This window comes from Pezoporus occidentalis, unplaced genomic scaffold (assembly GCF_034315485.1).
Source record: "Pezoporus occidentalis ecotype Australia unplaced genomic scaffold, CSIRO_AGI_Poc_V1 ctg40, whole genome shotgun sequence".
NCBI lineage: Eukaryota > Metazoa > Chordata > Aves > Psittaciformes > Psittacidae > Pezoporus > Pezoporus occidentalis.
In genome coordinates, this window is record NW_026915725.1 from 5,012,558 (window position 1) to 5,034,728 (window position 22,171).

General features: G+C 39.2%; 1 protein-coding gene across 3 annotated transcripts in view; it reads left to right on the forward strand.

Moving 5' to 3' along the window:
* The window catches only part of CUBN (cubilin), a 142,265-nt gene that overhangs the window by 70,683 nt on the left and 49,411 nt on the right, over nt 1–22,171 (forward strand). For all 3 annotated transcript variants that reach the window (XM_062633700.1, XM_062633698.1, XM_062633699.1), the window contains exons 30-41: nt 1,342–1,516; nt 3,143–3,324; nt 9,282–9,438; nt 11,126–11,242; nt 13,539–13,652; nt 14,901–15,032; nt 15,304–15,436; nt 17,386–17,591; nt 18,586–18,767; nt 20,195–20,384; nt 21,122–21,319; nt 21,661–21,807. In XM_062633700.1, coding sequence (XP_062489684.1) covers nt 1,342–1,516; nt 3,143–3,324; nt 9,282–9,438; nt 11,126–11,242; nt 13,539–13,652; nt 14,901–15,032; nt 15,304–15,436; nt 17,386–17,591; nt 18,586–18,767; nt 20,195–20,384; nt 21,122–21,319; nt 21,661–21,807 — 1,933 coding nt within the window. The remainder of the gene's footprint in view (nt 1–1,341; nt 1,517–3,142; nt 3,325–9,281; nt 9,439–11,125; nt 11,243–13,538; nt 13,653–14,900; nt 15,033–15,303; nt 15,437–17,385; nt 17,592–18,585; nt 18,768–20,194; nt 20,385–21,121; nt 21,320–21,660; nt 21,808–22,171) is intronic.

Genomic DNA, 22,171 nt, shown 5'->3' on the forward strand with positions numbered 1-22,171 from the left:
TTTCTGAGGGAGATTGCTGGTTTTGACCTTTTTGATGTTTAACAGACTAATAAAATACTGGAGAAGGCTCGAGATGCCACTGGTGGGAAAACCCTGATGGGATTTCTTGCCTTATCTTCCTATTCCCTGCTTTTGTTGTTAGAACTTTCCACTCTCTAGTTTAGCTTTAGGATTTATACATAACATATGCTGATAAAATGAGAATCTATCACTAGTTCAGTTGCTGAAAGACAATAGCACACTCTTTATTCAGGGTATCTCTTTCATAGTTTTCTCATATGAGCTTACTGTGAAGCTGACTTTTGCAGCTGCTGTCCTACCGGGAACACACCAATGGAAGGCAGGAGACTCTTAATATTGGGTTGCCTTTCATTAGCATGCAAGAAGCCAAAAAAATCATCCACTGAAGGCAATAGGCACCAAAATCACTGGATTTGAAAATTGCACTGAGCAGGTGTGTTTTCTTCAGCTTTGAGGAGGAAGATTAAGGAAGATGAGACAGTTCCACCAGTTATAAATGGGCTTAAACTAGAATCCCACACCCCATCTGGAAAACAAGAAACAGGATTAACTAGGCTTTAGCACTGCCACCTAATTCACTTCAACTGGTTTTAAAATGCATTATAAACTACACGATATTGCTGGTGATGTTTGAGAGAGTGGTGGTTTTCTGGTTTATAACTGCCCGAGGCACAGTCTTCTGAGTAGGAAATAATTACTCTTAAAAGTCTTCTCTGGCAAATATGTATGATATACATCCTTGTTTCCCAAGAGTATTATCAAAATATTTAATTATATGTATTTATAATACACATGTATTATTTACTTCACCAAAATCCCATAATTCAGATGTTGATTCTGCCATTGAAGTCAATAAAATTGCAATGTTTTTTGTTTCATCTGAAAAAGTTATAAAATCTAGCCTCAATTTAAAAATCAGTCTTAGCTGTGCCTTTAAACATAAAGGGTGCAAAATATCAGCACATGCTGGTACAGTTTGTTTTCAGAAGCACACAAAAAGTCTTGCTTTATACCGCCACAGAAACAAGGTGCCAACCCTGCAAGAATGGAGCAAAAAGAATGTGACAAAGTCCCCAGAGCAGAAAATTCTTATTTAATGCATGGTTGTTTTGAAATCATCTAGAATTTCATACTTGTGCCAGGTAGTTCAGGTACCAAGTAAACCCACAGAGAAAATTACTAGCTACTTTACATTTCAAAATGTGGAATCACTTTCAGTATTTAGATTAATTTTTTCTCCTATCTAAACTGTTCTCATGTATCCTGCATGGCAGGTGGTGTCTGACAAACTTTGACTGTGTTTCTTCCATTCATTTATAGGTTTATGGTGGCTCTGATTTTCTCTCGCCTAGACTGGCCCAGCTGTGTGTTCCGCGATCAGCACAGAACCCATTGCGGGTCTCTACTACTGGCAATTCAGCCACTGTCCATTTCAAGACAGATCTATCAGTGACAGAGAAAGGTTTTAATGCCTCCTGGCAAGAAAATCCCGGTGGTGAGTATGCTGATTAATACGATGAGAAATTCAAGAAGTCTGAGAATCAAGGATTAGCCATGCTGGCGTTTAAAGTAGGCAAACAGCATAGGGCTGAAAGCTGAAGGAGAGTTTGGGTTTTACTGGATTTGGTAACACTAAGAGATGCTGACAAACAGAGGAGAAAATTGTCTGACTAGCTCAGATCTAGGCCTGTTTATGTATTTTGTAACAGTCTACCTTGGTGGTGTTTCTTCTTTACACAATTAATCAAGACATTCCTATAATCAGAAAAGAACTTCTGCATGCCAGCAGTTCTTCCCACCCACTCACCCACACAGATTCCTTTATTAGCTGAATGCTCTTGGTTTTAAACTGTGAAGTGAAAAATATCTGGGAGCGTGGCTTAACTGGGAGAACTCGGCAGACTCCAAAAATATTTGGAGTGATTAGTAAATACCTGACCTCTATAAGGTCCATCCCACATGTGATTATTTGTTCAAAGCTGTACTGGTAATCAGTAAAAGAGGAGACAGGATTAAAAGGCCTGACCACATATCTCTCTACATGGGAGTTCTTATTAAAAGGCCAATTATCAGAAAATAATTGCAATTAAAAGTAAGTAGAGGCAGATCTTAATTCTTGCAGTTTTGCTTGATTAAGCACACTGATTCATCAGTTTGTCAAGGTTTATACATCTCCTTTCTCACAAGTTTTATGAGAAAGGCACAAGATTTTGTTTTGAATAAAAGAGGTCTACAATGGTCCTTTGAATTAATCCCCTTCTGGCTTATGTTTTCTACTTAGGCCCCCTGAAGCTTTTGCATCCCTTCATGGCACCTTGCCTGTTGTACTCCAACCCCTCTCTAGCCTCTAAAATACTCACTGACCAGAATGAAATAACAGTATAGGATTTATCCTTCCAGCAGACTGCTTCCATCTACAGCAGTCCCAATATCCTTCCCTCACCCTCCTCCATCCCTTTCCAACATACAAAATTCCATTTGTTTGGTTTAGTCCTATTGAAAGCCCTGGCACTTCCCACACAGTATCTATCCTTCCAGGCTATTTAGATATTCATGAGCACTGGAGTTATTCTGGTCAGAAATACCTGAGGGTGGAGTCCTTGGGAAGCCCTCAGCTGTGTGGATAGAGAAGTGGAAACTCGAGGCTTGCCATTATTTTCTGCTCACGCAGAAAATGGAACTCCTGGCTGCCTTGGTATTTTCAGAAATGTTTTTTTCAGCCCTATGCTCAGCTAGGCATAGTCATCGCTTTCTCAGTATGCTAGGTCTGTCACATTCATATGGATGGTATTTTTGATTACTTTTACAATATCTAGGATAGAGGAATACCAGCACAAATGCTTCAGCCTTTACGACATCTACTACTGGACTGGGACTAGAAAGAAATGTTATTCACAAGCATTGTTATTGTATATTCACAAATATTGATAAAGTTATACTTTTCTGATAGTCATTTCCATTGAATTTTGTGGACAGGACACTTGAACAGCTGGATCACTCATCTTTCAAAAGTTTAATATAAAAAAATATAAAGATAGAAGTGTTTGTAGCTTAAAAATAGATGTGGAATCTCACTGAGAGAAGAAGTGCTTGTGATTAAAATTGATTATGTTTTCTTCAGGCTGTGGTGGTATTTTCCAAGCTACGAGTGGGGAAATCCATTCTCCAAACTATCCTCAACATTATGGTAACAACGCAGACTGTTCTTGGCTTATCCAAGTTGACTCCAGCCACCGAGTCCTACTGAATTTCACGGATTTTGACATTGAAGATCGCCATTCCTGTTACTATGACAATGTTGCAGTAAGTAACAATAGATATTTCAAAAGCTTCCTTAATGAGTCTGGTGAAATGCTTGCAAAAGAGGAAGCTTACTATGCAACCTAGGCTGCAGATAGTTTCAGACTGCTAGTTGCATGGTCGTATTTATTCACTGATGATCTAAGGCTTAAATTTACAGCTAAATAGTTATTATCTAGCTCCCTTTGCTTCGCCATTGAAACAGGCTTCACAAATGTATTTCTGTGTTCTTTCAAGTTCCCACTTATATGTGGAAGGATCTTGAAAGCAGTGCATATTGCACCCTGGCACATTTTTCCTTTTGGTGGTATGAGTTGTATTTAGTACTGCAGGAATAACCTCATACATAGATGGCTGGGTTTATGACCTTCTTTCTCATTTTAGTTCAGTTTATGACTGCTTGCTCCAAGCCATAGCCTGGACTGCCACATATATAATAGATTGCACAGTCTTACAAACTCAGGACAGAGGGAGATCTGCATCCAGAGGGAATTGTGGCTGGCTGGTTTTCTTTATGTATTGTACTATTTCTTTATGTATATGTACTGTGTATTCAGGTGCTCCTCAACTGTCTGTTTAACCGCTTCATTAGAGCCACTGCTCTGTTAAAAGCTTCACATTGCTGTTTTGTGAGCTTTTGTTGATGTCACAGAAATTCAACTTGCTGCTCAATCAGTGCATGACAATGAAGAGCTCCCCACATCTCCACTTGGCCTTTTTGGGAACAGGGACATGAAATCCTGACCTTTGATGTCAGATTGCACTTCACTCAGGACAAAGGCATGTGTGATCAGTACCAGTCAGATAAAGCACAGTGGCTGTAGCCCCAGATCCAGCTTCCCTCTCCTTGGTAAACTGTCATTCACAGAGAACTTAATTTGGCAGGAACTGAAACTCTTTTGAAAAGAACATCAGTTTTAACAGCATTGCCCCCTAAAGCTTTTATGTACTGAACCAGAAAAAAAGGAAACGTGTCCCTGTTTTGCTGAGCAGAACTGAAGATTTCATTTGGCCACAAAGCATCTTTGTACAATGACTGTTCATTATTTTTCTGATTCTGAAGCATAGGCAAATATGGGTCTGTCTTTTTTTTAAAATTGTTTAACTACATCAGGGAGGGTCGTTGCAAGTGCAAATCTATTGGAAAAGCTTCCAAGGCTCCTATGATAGAGCACAGGAGTAGGAAATCACATTGCCTGACAGAAACACAGGCCATCTGAAATACCAGCACTGGTATAAATGCCAAAAAGAATCCAGAAATTAAGGGCTAAATTCTGATAAGACTTAATAAACAAGGTTCTCTTTTAAACTTGATTCCAATGGATGTATACATCTATCTAAAAACTTTGCATACCATTCAACTCCATAAGCTCCATGCAGTTACAGGCGTAACTCCCATTACCTTTATGCACCAGATACAGGTGCTGAGTTTTTAACCCTTGAAAGGCATCAGTCCTCAGCTGTCAGAAGAGATGGCTGTTGCAGAGGTCTTTGCCTGAGTGGAGTTTACAGACCATTGCAGTGCAGTGACACCCCTTGTCCTCTATTGCCATATGAGTATCTGTTGTTTGCTTCTGCTTTTCGATTTCTTGGGGGTGGTACAGGAAGAAGTTGCCCATCAACTCCAGATGTGCAAATACAACTGAAGAACAATGTGTGCAGGGAGAGAGATTTAAATTTAATGCAGGCATCAATCACTGCCCCTCAAGTGGAAGGTGGTTTGAAAACTGGTGACAGAGAATGCTGATTTGAAGCCAAGAGATAGCAAAGGGCTCTGAGACTCTGTGCTTGAGATAAAGAAGAGCTTTTCAATGCTAATATAGAGGAATCAGGAGGGCAAGAAAGGAGTGGATGGGGTTTCTTTCTCTAGCTGGTATGCCAGTAAGCACAAAACCACTTGTTACCAACACCTGGAAGTGATTTGTGTTCATCTTATTCCAAGGCTTCCTATATGCCTCACTCACAGGAGAACAGAGTGAGTGGCACAGAGTGCCTGGAAATATGTAAGTAGAAGCCTGTTTGGTGAATGGTCTGGGAATTGCATTCCAAAAGATGTGTAAATGGAAAAAATGGGCTAAGGAAGCAGCTGGGAGTAACACAGTGGTTCCATCCTTTTCTGTTTCTCAAATTTTTACTCAAATTTTTATGGAGTTTATTTGCTCTGTGAGTTCTCTTGAGGCTTCCCTCCACCCTTGAGCGTACCAGTGGCTTTTTCCTTCATTCTTCCCTTTTGGGATCCACTCATTCTTCCCTGTTTTATGACCTAGACTATTTTTTTTTTTTAATATATATTTCTACTGTGAATTACTCTCTATGGGGAACACATGAAAATGTGTGTTTGGTTGGGTTGGGTTTTTTTCCTGTAACATTTTCTATTGTGCATTTGTTATGTGAGTAAAATGGAAGGAGGGAAAATAGTCATGTCTGCTGCTTCTTGGCTATGCTGCAACTCCAAAAAGCCTAGTGCATTTTTCAGCTCAGCTCAATGATCGTAAGTGAATTTGAGCACAGATGCAGGTTCAGCCAAGTGAATTCCAAGCCTGTAACGGTAAACCACGGTGTAACTGCTCCGAGCTCCCTCTAGAGTAAATGGGTGAAGTGCACAGAGAAGAGTCAAGGCCACCAAAAAGCACTTTCTTCACTCACCTAGCTGCATAAATTTAGTTGATTCTTCAGTTTCTGTGCCTCAGTTCTGTACCTTATCTATTCTTATAAGAGATGAACATGTCTTCATTACTAAATGAGGATACATAGCCTTTGCTTTTTCTGATCTCAAATACAACTCGGTTATTCTGTAGAAAGCATAAGGTCTTCGAGAAGAATTTTGTTGTCACTGTCACCATACATAAGGAATAAAGTTTTAATCTCTCCTTCTGTACCAGCACATTTCTAGCTGGAGAGTGTGTCTTACAACAAACAAATCTGTTTCTTTGAAGGAAAATAGAGGGAAAGAACTAGTGAATGAACTAATTCCTGCATTTTTTTCCCCCATGTGTTTAACCAGTATAGTATCAGACGCTACACCAGGAGTACTGGTCAGCAAGAGTTTGACATATTTAAGGACTCAAGATTTGAGCACGTGGCTCAGAAGGCAGTGGTTGTAGCAAGGGAGAAATAGTTTGTTCTTTTCAGTGGCTTTGATTAAGTAAATGTTATTTTTCTTTCCTGTTGCAGTGTAACAAGTAGTGTGCAGGAATATAGAAATGTAAGCCTCTGGGAGCTAGAGAGAAGGTATGACTTCATTTATTCCAGGTGCTGGCAGAGAGGATCTTCCAAGAGAGGACAGCTAGAAAAATGTGGAGTTTTTATAGCTCAGAAGACAAAAACTATCTTCTTTTTGTCATGTGCTTTTGCCAAATGGAGGACACATTTGAACAAGAAGGCAATGAGTCACTCGGTTATGCTTGTTGTGGAAAAGGAAGGGCAAACTGCTTCTCTGCAAAGTGCAAATGAAAACTTGTCTTTTAAGTAAGCAAATGCATCATTTTCCTTTACTCATCCAGCCACAGAAACGCAGTTCTCAGATGTTTCCAAAATCACTTTAAGAAACTGAGGAGAGAGACACAACTCTTTCCTGAGCTAGTGTGTGAATATTGTGGTTTCTGATCTAGATTCAAGACTGAAATCCTCCCTATGAAATAGTTTAAGCTAATAAATAGCAGGTGAGCAAAAAGGATGAAGCCATAAAATATCCATGTGTTACTGTTCCTGCTTAACTTTGTAGTTGACATAACTTCTAAGAGTTGCTGTTGTATCTCACTAATGCTTATGCTGAACTGTTTCTGGAATCCGATTTTTACCAAGTGGAATCGTTTCCAGGTTTCTGAAAGAGGAGACAGTACTATCTTCAGGCAAACTGTGCAGAAACAGCAAATACCTCTGATTTAGAAAATGTTTCTCTGACTTCATGCTCATCTCCCAGTATTACCACAGAAAGACTTCATTATTCCAAAAAGCTCTTGGAATAAAACGTCTTCTTAGTCTCCTGTGTTACTCATCCCAGCTGACTGAGAAAGCTCAACTACTAGAGTCTCACCACAGTCCATGTGTCAATGGTCATATCCTCAGCTGTGCAGAGTGGCGCAGATCCAACAAAACATAAACAAGGAGTTTATGTGTAGCCAGGCACTCTCTCTGCAATCTGTCAATGCAACACTTAGTTCGAGCATTCAGGTAAAATCCTCTCACCACTGTCTAGGGAAAGATAGTACCTAAAATCCTAAGGGTTATTTTGCTAGTCATTATTTCTTTCCACATTCCATGGTTTGTGGTTTTTAACTCCAGTCTGTTGTATATACAGAATATATGTGCAGAGAAAGAATAAACACTGCACACTATGTATTACAGGGCTGATAGTGGCAGGATGCCAAGAGAAGAAGGTTGAATGGATGGATATTTTGGGTCTCTTTACCAGGTACTCATTTTTGCAGACATTGCAGTACACTTAATACTCCATTACAAGGTCCCACACAGGTAGCTAGTGTTATAGGCCCAAGGGCAAACGTTTAATTTATGAATACACCATTGGCCATGTAGAGTATGTCAGTAGATTAAGCAGGGGTTTTGTCCTTTGTTTCTCAGCTTTGAGGTTTATTTGAGGCTGGTCACCTTTATCTCAGCTACTGTTTTTTATATATTTATATATAATATATATATAGCAACACTGCACTGCATGATACAGTTTTAATTAGAAATCTTTAATTCATTGATACTGCACTGCTGGAATTTGAGGCGTTTTGAAGTAAAAGAAGACAATCTCAATAAGAAGTACATTTCTTCTAAACCAATGACATTATTTTGCTCAAAGCAGGCTTTTAGATAGCTTTTAACATCCTAGCACCTGAATATCTTCCAGTCCTCCTACCCATGTTTTTATCCATATTCTCCTCCAATTTGTTATAGATACCTGAGTCACAGATTATAGTAAATTGCATGCTTGCTGTAATGTAGGGCGTTAAGACTGCAACAGGAACTTAATTCAACTGTTGTTGCTGCCCAGTAGCCCAGAGGTTCTTCCTCTGTGGCTCATGCAGCCGTGCTGATGGCTCCAGTGCTCATCACTTCTGCAACCAGGCACAAGGGCTCTGAGACTGACCAATGGCTTCAAACACAGGAGCAACAAATCATGTCTGCTGGAGTGCTAGGGAAGATTGGTGGGAGACTGAGATGTGCTGGTTTTCCCTCTCTGTGGTTTCTGTTATTATAATTTCGATGTTGCTAGAAACTCACTGGTTTTAACTTCACTTTCCTTCTTTTCTTGATTGTGAAACGGGGAGGAAGGAAACAAAATTATCAACTCTACGGGGTGGGGGGAAAGAGAAGGAAGGCATTTGTGGTAAAATTAAAAGTGAAGTTTTGCAAACACCTCTACTTCCTTTCTCATTTTTTTGTTTAACTTTACCCTCTGCTTAAATAACACCTCATGTTTATGTGTGTAATTCAGCACCCTAAAGATATTGTAAAGCATAGATACATGGGCTCTGATCCTGGATGCTGGGTGCTTGTATCTTTAAACTGTAGTCCTAGTGTCTTCTTTTCATCGTTTCCACCGGTGCACTAGTTTCATGTTAGGAGCAGTTTAGTGGTCTTTATTGAGGCAAGGTGTAGGGTTTAACTGAATAAAAGCTACATGTAAACTCATGTTAGCCATTAACAGAAAACAATAAACATATGCGGATATCTGGATTGTTAAAGGAGAGTTGCTTTCGTACCAGATACACACAGGAAGATAGTTACCTGGTGCATTTTTGTTACAAAGGCTACAGTAGCTTCAGCCTGTAATACACGTGTTTTTTTAAAATGGCCACAGACTTAAGATAGGCAGTGTACAGTCTGTTTGCACTGCCCATGCCAGAGCTGTATCAGGATCAAAATGTAAAACCAAAAGGGAGGGAAAGAAATAAAAGTCTTCTCAATATTCCCGTTGAAATGAAATACTTCATTTGTTCTTTTCATAACAGGTATTTGATGGTCCCAGCAGTGAAGCACCACTTCTTAGAAAACTCTGTGGAACTCAGCTTCCTCCTCCTATCACATCCTCCAAGAACCTGATGTACATCCGAATGCATTCTGATGCAACCATCCAGCACAGGGGCTTCAGTGCCCGCTTCACTGAAGGTAATTTTGTCATTTACATTAACACATATTTGTCTACTCACCAGTTTGTTTGTGTTAGTCACAATCTTTTAACACAGCTGATAACGTGAGGTGTTGTTTCTATGCGTACTGCCTACCAATGTGTATCTTAAACAGGACTGAAATTTTCCAAATAGCAGATTAAGGAATTTAAAATCTAAGGATCATCTTAGATTCTTTGACCGAGGAAAAAATGTACTTCTTATAGCGAGGCATCTAGCACAGGTCAGCTGCCTCTTTTTAATACTCTCTAGAGGGTAAGCTATCCATAACTGTCCTGAGACAAATGTGCAACTGGCAGTTTCTATGGACCTAGTGACAAAATAACATTTTATATGTCCATCCATGCGCATGAATCTGAAGAGCTATAAAAGAATTCTGTGTGGTGCTGTTGATGAAGTCCATGAATTCCAGCCTGCAAGCTGTGCCAAGTATCAACTGTTCAATTTGTGAAGGACTAATTGGTATTTTACATGGTTTCCTTTTTAATGAAGAATTGCACCAACTGGGCAAAACTTCCCATGAAATTACATATGATTTTATGATTGGAGATTTTCCTTTTTTTTTTCCACAGTAACTTTGGAAGCACTTTTCCCCTACGATACAGCCACTTAGATTTTGCAGAGACAATCTCTTTCTCTCATTTTCTTAGGATTCTTTTCACTATAAATTAGTACTTTTCCCAGAAATGCTTTTTTCTTTGAAAATATTGTGCAAAAATTAGAATAAAGAAATCAGAAATTTGCATCAGTGAAAACCTCAGGAACCACAGTTATTGAAGTATTAGTTAAGGTTTTTAACTGGGAATTTCTGACTAACAACTATGAATGCTTAATTTTTTAAACGTTCTCAGAGCACATTTACTGGATTAGGCCCTGCACAAAACATGCCTGGTGAGCAAGTTCTTCCTGGCTAGGATGTAAGCAACCCAGCTTTCCTCTTCCTGAGAAAACCCTGCAAGTCTTATCTCCTGCTGGATGTTTTAGGCAACACAGCAGGATAAATGAATCTCAGTCTTTGGTACCTAACAGCTGTGTGTTAAACTCAGATATGGGGGGGTTATGATGAGTCAGTATGGTAAGAAATGAGGCATGGCAGCACTCAGCACTGCTAGCAAAAGTTATGCAGTCAGCCAAGCTCTTGCACGTGTGTAACATTTCACACAATTGCAGTTTTGTTGAAGCAGCTCGCAAGAGGATCATGCCAATGCAATGTGATGCCATCCTTGGGCACTGAAATGTTCTGGAGTTTGGAAAGTTCTGAAGAGTTTCTTATGATTTTTTTTCTTTTTAGTTGCCAACATAGGCAAATTATCAGAGAAATGGGTGTATGAGTGTATTTCAGCCAAGTTATTATGGTCCCAAGATTGCTCTTCTGGGCTATAAGGAGCTGATAAAGATGAGATCTGTTCCGGTCACTCTGGCTTCTCTCACATGGTCAGCCAGGTGTAGCATGGCCTGTGGATCCAGGTCAAGAACGTACACCCAGTGCTGGTGGGACATTGAGCTAGACCTCAAGTCTCTTCTGATAAATTACTATCATGAATTTGATCCTCATTTCACATTGATTTAGCATGTTACATTTTATGCATTCGTCTTCATTACAGAATCTAAGATATGTGTGTATCATACATAAATGTCTCTCTGTGTGTATGTGTTTTGTTCTAAAGCATGCGGAAGTTTCATAGAGTCAGATTCAGTTGGGGGAGCAATTTCCTCTCCTCTGTATCCTTTCAAATACCCAAAAAATCAGAACTGCAGCTGGATTATTCAGGCTCAGGAACCATGTAAGTAAAAACATCTTTTATAGTTAGCTGGGATGACTAACATCCTCACCATTTTTTCTGTAATAACAATACAAAGTCCTCTTTTATTTCTCTAGGAAGTTCTGCATCCTGGTAGCTGGAGAGTGGCTCTCCTAATCTGTCCTAAATCAGATTTTACTGTAAAAGATTTAGTGCATAGTGAGGAAAACAGTTTACAACTCTGTCATCTTAGCTGATTTATTGTTACTCAAGTGTTGCAATTATAAATGAGGTGTTGAATATTATGTGAAGTTGGACTTGTCTGTGAAAAAATCTAAGTAAGAGATTTATATATAATTATAGCACTCGTATTTAGCTGACCTTATTTTGGTCTGGATTTCTCAAGCTAGAGTTGTGTTAGATCAAATCTAAGCTGTTAACATAACAACTACAAAAAAATCCCAACGACAACAAAAAGAGAACAAAAGAAAAAAACAAACAACAAAAACCAAACCCAGTTAACTAATGAGAAAAGGTACAGAGGAATTTCAATTTCAAGGACAAATAAAAATTAAACAAACTGATCTTATCTGCACAGATACCCTCTCAGATGTTCCTGTCATTTTTTACACAGATTTACGATTGATCATAAAGCACCAGATATTTGCTGCCAGATACTGCTACTACCTTTAATACCCAGTGTTACCTTTACTTTGTATAAGAGTCCTAAAAAATATTTATAGTTGGGTAATAATATCCTGGTAACATAATTAAAAATAAACATTTATTTTAAATCGCAACTACTGAACTTCAGTTGTAGATCTGATATTTACCCATTGTTGTTAAGAACATAGAATGTTCCAGCCACATTTATAAGTTTATTTTGAGAAGTTATATAATGGAAATCAATTTGCCAAAGAAAGCACCAACACAAAAATCAAGAGATAGACAATACTTCATTTTTTATTTTCTTTTTAGCATAGTTTCTTATACAAATACATGAAAAGGGCATCAACAAAGCTCTTCCTCACCTACACAACATTTATTTTTAAAGACAATCTTTTCCTGGGTTCAGGTGGAAAACTCATACATAACTGTTGTCTTCCGAATTAAATCAGTATGACCAGAAAAATGCTTTATAAGTAGCAGCCTGTGTATGTAATGGCTTCCCCCACTTACCGCCAGGACCACTACATACCACATGCCAGTCACACAGCATACATACATACATACATACATACATACAGTACGTTACACAACCATATGCAATAGATTTAGCCAATGACAAACCACCGCAGAGTTCCTGCTCTGCTTTTATGGAGGCCAGCAAGTCTCCTGCTCTTTGCCACCCACTGTGTTTATCCTTTTAGCTTTGTATCCTGAGGACCTGCATTGATAGCTGTAATTGATTGACCAGACAGGACACAAAGGAGTGCCAAAAAGGCAGACTAGGCAGCTGAATGCCAGTCAGTGGCACCCTGCTGAATGCAGCGCCTGGATCCATGTCTGTCACTTCATTTTGTTCTGGCTAATTAATTGTAGCGAAAGAGAAGCAAAATATTTGTGTCAAATTCAGGCTTGGCCAATGTGGGAAAAAACTTAGTTATCTTCTAAAGCATGAGATTTTCTGACCTTCTCGAACTGCATAGGAGCTCTATGGCCAGATGAAACTACTGTCACAGAATGGCATTGAGGACAGCCTCTCTTCTTCCAGCTGTGACTTCACCATTGTTCATATCAGACAAGCAAGAGCAACACGAGAGTCAAAATTACCCTGAGTCAGAAATCCTCTTTTTCAGGATGTACCCTGCTGTCCAAGGGTGTGGAAAATCCAATTCTGTACAAATATAGCTGAGGGTCGTTAATGATCCTTTAACCAGTCCAGTTGATGCATTTGGAATGTTACAAAACAATGAAAGAACCAGCTCTTTCTAAGCCTGGAGCAGGGCAGTGTCAATTCACATTTTGTCTGGATCTATGGTATAGATCGCAAAGGGACAGAAGGTCACGGATATGTAGAAAGAAGTTTTGTTTCTGAATGCGTGTAGATTTTTCCATGTTGTGTTTGCTGACATTTTCAGTACATAATGAACCTGTTTAGATATCGGGAAACTTAGATTCATGTGTATGTGTTAAATCCTATGCTTCTAATGTCAATTGTGTTAGAAAGCACTGAAATAGGAAGAGATTTACTAGGACCTTTTCAGGAAGGATTAATGTACTTCCGACAGATTCATTCCATGTATCAGGGAATAAACTATTTCATTTGTTTACATGTAACAATTTCTCTGTGAAATGCCAAACTTCTGTTTAAGTTTTTACTCTTTGCTGTTGCCAGTCAGCCACGTCACACTCTCATTCACTGACCTCGATATTGAAAGCAATAGACAAAACTGCACAATGGATTTTGTGGAAATTTTGGATGGGAATAACTACGAGGCTCCTCTTCAAGGTATTGTACCTTTGCCTTGTTTATTTATATATAGAACTACACCCAAGGTGAGCAGGAGAAGCTCTTCTGTGAGTGTCCTCCTTCTTCATGGATTTTCTCTGATAAAGGAAGCTCCTTTATCAGCAGACTGGGAATGGAGGATAAGTCTTCATTATGAAGAGCACTGTCCTCCCAGGTTCTGACTGTATTCCTACTAGCCTGTAGTTTAGGGTTGACTCCAGCTGCCTTCCTCCTCAGCTGAACAATATTGGGAACCGAGCAATTCAGTTTAAACTGAATTCCCAAATAACTGTACAAAAACATACTGTAACCCACACTCATAAGCACAGCTCACAGTAAACGCAGGTAAAGAAAGCTGCAGATTTCTGGGAACAGAAAACGGATTTTCCTCAGCCCCTGGAAAGTGATTTTCTGCTTGTTCCTGAGTTTTCTACAGCTTTCTCCTGACATAGCTGTTCAGACGCATCACCTTCAAGCGGCAGGAGTCTCGAGAAGCAAAATTCAGTGCTTATATGCTAGGAAGCCTTGAGAGATCCCCGGCCGCAGGGTAGTCCTGACTCCCCTCACATCCCTGGGGTTGCCTCAAATTCCATCCTGTGAAATTTGGAGTATCTGTGACTTGAGTATGCTTTTCATTACTCTACTTCTGTATATGCTCCTTTGTCAGGAGTCAGGCTGCAATCAATTTGAATGGCTTGTAACTAAGAGCAGAATTGGGTTTTGGTCTCCTGTCTTTGGCTTTGACTTGGGAAGAGGACCAGAATACTAGCTGCTATCTTTCTTCTACTGTCAGATGCCTTTCTGCTAGATCATGACTCATATTTTTAATCCCCGTGTTACAATCCATTACAAGAGAACCGGTCTCTTATTTGTTGCTTTTTTTTTTTCAATCAGAACCCAGTGAATGAAATGGAAACTACTGTCAGATACATTTGATAGGATTTTATTTTAATTTTCAATTAGGCTGTAATTTCTGGATAGAGTGAAAACAGGAGCTCAGTAACAGAATAGCCAGTGACCAGGGTGCCTGGAGTGCAGGAGGTCTTTCCTCTGTTAACAAAAATTGCCACCAGACTTGAGTTCTGTGTAAATGAAATGGAGTATTTCATTTTTTATGTAGGTTATATTGACAGTGGCAGTTGTACACAAGAGAAGTTACTCATGGTTGCTGTCAGTCATTGTTAAATTAGCAATAGTAATTACATTCTGAACACCTTTTTTTTTTCTCTCTGGCTTGTTCTCTTTCAGGCCGTTACTGTGGCAGTACTATACCACATCCTGTCACTTCTTTTGGTAATGCTTTGGTGGTGAACTTCATCTCCAACGACAACAATGTTGCTGCCAGCGGTTTCCATGCCACCTATGCTGCATCGTCATCATGTAAGTCCACATGACAGATATTGCTAGCTTATGCCTCTGACTTTTAAGGAAAAGAACAGATCCTGCATCACTTTGTCTCTCTGACATACCCTTTTTGAAAATCCTCTGTTGCCCTTCCTCTTTTTGGCCAAGGTCTCAGCAAGCATGTCAACAAGCTAAAGAACAAGACAACAGAGAAATGCTTTCTTGATTAGCAAATGCTCTGGTTCTGCCAAGGTAGTTTTTTTAATGTCATCCTTCTCAAGCCTCTGCTGTCTCCTTCTTCTTGCAGCCTGTGGGGGTGCTTTCCACATGGACAGAGGAGCTTTCAACAGTCCTGGCTATCCCGAACCATATCCACTCAACACCGAGTGTGTCTGGAGGATTCTCAGTTCCCCTGGCAACCGGCTCCAGCTGTCCTTCATGTAAAAGCATTGCCAGGGGTTATTATTCAGCCCTTTAACAGACCTGAAGGAAGGGTTCTCTGTTTATTAGGAAATGTGATCACCAGATGATAAAGCTGGAACATGTTTTTAGAGTAACTTGGAAAGAGAACACAGCAGTGGTTAGAGGCAGCTTGCAATCGGTGTTCTCCTATGTTAGTCATTGCTTATACTAAGACATATACAGCATTATATAAATAGACAGTTTATTGTTTGAGCAACACAGGATGCTGAAGAAGCCAGTTCTCACTCACTTGTGAACAAGCGGAAATTTAGCATTTCTCTGCCTTTGTAAAGAAAAGAAAATTCCTACTGTTTCCCTAATTACTGAATTCATTGCAGTATTTATTATATAGCTGAGTAATACAGAGGACCAAGATACTCCACAGATTCTAGGGTTAAAATTGATATGAAACTCTTCAAAACTTCTCCAGCAATTACATCAGTGGAGGTATAAGAGGGGCCAGGAAAGTATCTGAAGGAATTTTGTTTCCCCTTCAGCAAAGTAACTTTCCTTTGAAGACTTACAGGAAAAGTTACACGTGATCCACAGAACAATGTGGACTCCTTTAGCAGGGTCGTTAAGTTGTTCTTTAACGGTGATGTGGATTTCTGAGCCTCTCTGTTTCCGGGCATCTAACAGTGGCTGCTGCCAAGAAGTAGAGCACTGACCCTTTGCAGTCAGCTAATCAAGAAAGAGCAAGAAAAGAAAAGTAATTCTGAAACCTGCATTTACATTTAATCAGAACAAAAGGAAAATTTGCCCAGTAACATGCTGACTGCACAAGGTGCAATTTGTGAGGTATAGACCAATTCACTAACGCCATAAAAAGGACATTCTGTTCCTCCTTTTACTCACCAAAGCATAGAAAAAGTACTACAGCCTGAAAGCATTTTCCAAGATATTTGCTACAAAATAATGAATAACTGCTTCTCAGAATCAAAACAGAAATCTAGTGTGAGGCAGAAACTCAATGGAACATGTACTCAGTTATATGAAGTGACACTGAGTAAATGTAAACTCTTTTTTTTCAGTTACACATAGCTGAAAGGCAAGCTGAAAATATGGGAAAGTATGGCGTAATTGTGTTAGAGAGCAATATTTATTTTATTTCATTTAATATCAGGAGTTTATAAAGTTTTGTTGGCACGAGGCATTCATTTTCTTCAGCTCAGTCTGAACAGAAATGCCTGTCTTGCAGTTTGAGGGTTAGCTTTAAATTAGATTGAAGGATATCCAGATGAGTGGTTGAAACCATTTCACAGCATGTGTATGCTGAACACATATGGCTATATTCAGGACTGGAGGGGAGGAGCTGTTACCAGAAAATTAGAAAACACAAATATTTGGGGCATTGGTTAGAAGAGATACTCTCTGGAATCTTTACTGTATGTCCACAGCCTTCTTCTGAAAAGTATGTTGGATTGGATCAAAGCACTTCACTTAGAATAACAGATCATGGTTTTTAGAATATATTTATCATTCAGCTTAGTGTAATAACTGCAAATTTATAATTTGATTACTAAATCCTGTTCCTTTTCTAAGGTAAAAATTGATTTAGAAGAGTTCATAGCAAACATTATTATTATTTTGCACACCCCGCTATGTGAAACTCAGAGAGGCCAAAGAAACAGCAATATTTCACAGATCTGGAGAAACCCCTAAGGGATTTCTGAGCTCTGAGGTATTAACTAGAAATTAATGTAGGCTTTTGGCAATTGTTTTCTCACCAGAGAGTGTACTGAAATCTGTATCTGCAGTACTACCAGGTGATGAGAGTGACTTCCCTCTACTGGAGGGGTTTGCTGCTGCCATCTTAACTGTTGCAGCAGGATATCAGCTTCAGGGGGATTAGTGGCTTGGTAGGGCAAACTCTGAGGCATGTGCCAGTTGTATGCCTGCTAATGTTCTTCTACTGCTCTTGAAACAGAGTGTTTCAGGTGGAAGATAGTAGTGGCTGCACCAAAGATTATGTGGAGATTCGTGAAGGGAATGATACAGGCAGGCTGGTAGGACGATTCTGTGGGAACTTCTTGCCTTCAAATTATACGCCTGTCATTGGACACGTCCTGTGGGTCAAATTTGTCTCGGACAGCTCAGGCACTGACACTGGCTTCAGGGCCACATTCTCTCACTGTAAGTAAATGTTATTTAACTGAAAACTAATCTGTTGTAACACTTTTGAAACAATATAAAAAAGTGATCATTTGTTCCTGTAAAATCTATTAGATGTTTGTTGATGTTCGTAAGGCTGTAAATTCACCTAAAAAATATTCTGCGACATGTCTGCTGAATGTAAAGGGATGATCCAAAACACGTAAGACCAGAACTCCTGTGCATGTATGTTAAGTATAACATAACCAGAAGAATTCAGTGTGACGTTCTATCTTTTTAAATTGTCGTAACAGACAGTATTTATTCAGATTGATCGTATTTCCTTTCCAAAAGCAGAAAGTTTCATGGATTATATAAAATGTCCTCTATTTCATTGTCTGCTTTCTAACAGTTTATCACCTGGTTTTCAGATTCTTCCTTCGGCAATATTGGGCTGTGAAGATGCAAAAAAGAGCTATATACTAAAAACTTCTATGGCATCCCTAGTTTACCAGTAGCCTGTTAGAGTTAAAAATATCCCACCATATGTCTTTGCTACCTGTGAGTGAGGAATGGTATTTGATTTTTATGTTTCCATTTCTTAGGCAATTGACAAATTAAGAAAAAAAACCATTTAGTTCCCAGTGTTTCATTTTGCTTTTGAAGTGCAACTCCATTTTCTTTCAAGTGTATTTTCCAGTTTGGATCTAGATGCCAACAATCAGGCAGCAGAACTAGAAGAAAAGCAAACAGTGCCAGCTCATAGATACAAAATTCAAGGGATCATTGCGAAGTCAGTCTGACTTGCTGCATGAGCAGACTGCTGAAGCTAAATATCCACAGGCTAACAACAAGAAAATAATTAGATATGTGTCCTAGGACTGTCTGAGGCACAACTCTATGCCTCACAGTGCTGTCTAATCCTAAGTAAATAGTCAGATCAGCCAAAATGGAAGATGTATTCCAGGCTGGGCCCTGGTGCTTCTTTTGATCCATGTGAATTAGAAGCATTAGTTGTCTCTGTCTTGTTTTACAGTGTATGAAAATGACATTGTGGGAAACAGTGGACAAATAGCTTCACCACAGTGGCCCAGAAGTTACCCTCACAATTCTAATTACCAGTGGAGAATAAGTGTTAATGCTTCACAAGCTATCCATGGCCACATCCGGCAGATGGACATTGAAAACCACGGCAGATGCCAGTATGACAAGCTAAAGGTGATTTCATTGTGAGAAGTTACATTATTTCAATTAACTTCGATAAAAATAATGGCTAGAGAAACCTATGAGAGGAACGGAAGAATTTCCAAGGATCCGGTGTGGTTTACTGCTTTTGCTGTGTCATCTTTTCAATAATTATTAGCTATAGAAGGGTCGCATGCCCTTTATCTCCCTAACAGATATTTCCAATCTGTAAATTTGAAGCTTATTTGATATTTCCAATCTGTAAGTTTGAAACTTAAGTCCACGATGGTACAATCCTGAATATTCAAATCAAAGAATTTCAGGTCAGATGCCAGATTGAACTTTTCTCTGTGCTGATCCAGTTGAGGACAACAGTGATAATAACATCTCAGTGCCTTTAAAAATAAGTTTCTTTTAAAATCCTACAAGAAACAATCCTTTACTTGCACCTTCTTTGATCTCCACATCAGTAATTTGCTGTTTGCCATAGGAAAGTACCTCTTTGGTTGTTTTTCTGTACCCTTCTGTAATACAGTCTAGCTTTTTTTACCAGGCTAAAAAATACAGTGCATGTGGTGCTAACCAAAATGAAACAATAGAGGGAACAAGTTGTTTCTGAATTTAGCTAAACATAAATACCTAGTTAAATAAGGTAAATACCTTCTTCTCTTTCTTTTTTTTTTTTTTATTAACCAGCTAATTCACTAGTTAATACTAGTTCAGTATATTCAGTATAGTCAATTCTTTATTAATTCACCGATATGCAAATCTGATCAAAAATGATCAAAAAGGAAATATAACTCTCCTTCATCTCATGTCAGATTTTCACGGCATTTTCCTTCTTCTAACTCAGCCTGCTTTTCTGTGTCTGTCACTCTGAAAGCAAAATCAGCTAGACATTCAGTCAGTGTGAATCACTGGCCTTTATCCCGGCTCAAGGATGAGATCTTCAGTGTAATATGAATGTTTATTTAACATTTAGAAAAAATAATTATTGCATATTTAACGTATAAAATGTAAAATATGTGTTCATCGGGGAAGGAAAAAAAAACCAAAACCAAAAAGCAACCAAAACCCAAAAGCAATGCCCTTTTTTTTTTTTTTTTTCCTGGAAATCGTATTGCTTTTTCCTCAGCAAGGAACAAGTTTGTATCAGTGGACTTCTTTAATGTGGGATGCCAGTCCATGTCCCCAAAGAGCAGCTCTGTAATGGGGAATGAGCTGAATTTGATGACTTCCATTAAGATCCTGCCTCTTCTGAAAGCATCACAATTAACAATAGTATATAATGGAAAGGGAGATTTTGTTCCTTTTGTTCTGAGAGGTTGCTCTCTAACTGGAATTTGTTGAATGATCTCTCAGTCATTTAAAGAGAGTAATTTTCTCCTTGGAAACTTGCTGAGTATGGGTTGGTTTAAAATCTGCCTGTGTGAAGAATGGCACTGTTGTCCTTTCTGCAGGTTTATGATGGGCCCACCATCCATTATCGTCCTATTGCAACATACTGTGGCGAGGACCCTGCTTCTTTTGCATCCTCTGGCAGTTCAATGACAATCCAGTTCCAGTCAGATTCGTCTGTGGCTGGAAAAGGCTTTCTTCTGGACTGGTATGCAGTGGATGCTTCTGCTGTTACACGCACCATTGCTAGAGGTGGGTTTTCAGTTGTTTACGTGGTTAAAAGTGATACAGCCAGTGATATTCTGAGCTTTACTTAAAATCCAAACCAACATCCCCACAAAAGAAAGCCCTTTTCTTTTGGGGAAGGGGAAAGCTTTCACTGACATTTTAATTAAGCATCTTAATAGCTTTTTAAAACAATGTATAGAGACTCTCAGATATACTGTTTTACAGAGATTAAAAATAAGCATGTTGCTAAAAAGGCTTTTTTCTTTACACAGGTATTTCATGAAAGCTAAACAGTTTATACGCTTTCATGAAGAAGTATCCATCCTGCAATACCATTCTTAAATCACTGGCCATTGTGTTATAGAATCATAGAACGGTTTGGCTTGCAAGGGACTATGGGCAAGAGACCTTTCGCTAGATTAGGTGTATAATTGGTTATATGGGCACCATTCCTTTCTGATATGCAACCTGCGTTAAACTGTGGTAGCTGCTCTTTGGTCTTTTGCTAGATATTCCTAGTGGTAAAATAGGTCACATCATTGCTGCGCCAGGTAGCACAGGAACATCCTTATAGCTCAGGATTTTCAGGTTTTGTATTCCCAGTCCAAACTGAAGTTGAAGAAATGCATTCCTGTGACTACAGGCACATCCTCACTGTGCCCCCATTGTGATTAATTATAGGACTGTCATCTTATATGATACGAGGGAGTGTTCATTTTAAAAAGAAGATGCTTTCAGTTTTGTCTTCTTGTACGTGACAGGTGCATGCGGAGGGGCTGTAACAGCTGAAGAGACACCTTCATTCCTCTTCTCACCGGGCTGGCCCATGAATTATAGAAATTCTGCTGACTGTGTGTGGCTTATCAGAGCTCCTGCATCCACCGTGGAGTTCAGCATCCTTGCCCTCGACATAGAATCTCACAGCTCATGCAACTATGACAAACTTATTATCCGAGATGGTAAGAAGCCGATCTTGCCCTGCCCCATCTACATGTAATAGATACCCAAGGTCCCAATACCTGTAATTTTCATATCCCTTGAGCTTAAGCAATCTAGATAGCAGTGACAACATGCTCTAAATCAGTATTCTTCTTCTGTGCTGTGACATTTTCTAGTTAAAATAAAGTAGCAAGGTCTAGCCAAGTCTAGCAAAATACATGGTGATCTATGGTCTATACAAACATTTCTCAGTCTGGAAGAAGTTAAAGATTTTGAAAAACACCTACTTGAAAGTGTGTGTCACAGCAACCAATAGGCAGATGTGAACTGATTTAACACTAATGTGTTCTTTTGATCTCAGGCGAAACTAGTCTTTCTCCAGTGCTGGCTACTCTGTGTGGACGAGAACCTCCTGGGCCAATAAGATCATCTGGAGAGGCAATGTTCATCCACTTCACATCAGATGCAAGTGTTACTGGAGCTGGATTTAATGCCTCTTATCAGAAAAGTAAGATTTGTTTTTCTTATCCCCCAGATAAATGTCTGCCATGCTGCTAACAATGGGGTAAGGAAAGAAAAGACTTTGGCATTTTTAACAGCTGTCTACAGTCTATCTGATTAATCCCATGGACCAATTATTCACATTTCATGAATATGCATGACAAATGTCTGACTTTGCAAAGGTAAAATTTGCTATTTTACCAGGAATGTAATACAACAAAGCATGATTCAACCAGGCCGGTCACTTTTCAGAAGTAGGAAAAGTGTATGTGTAAGTTTATAACAGCTGAGCTGAAGGGTGAAATAATGCCCAGCTAAAAGAGAGAAATGAATGACTCAAAGCACAGACACAAAACAGAGAGAAACGCAGA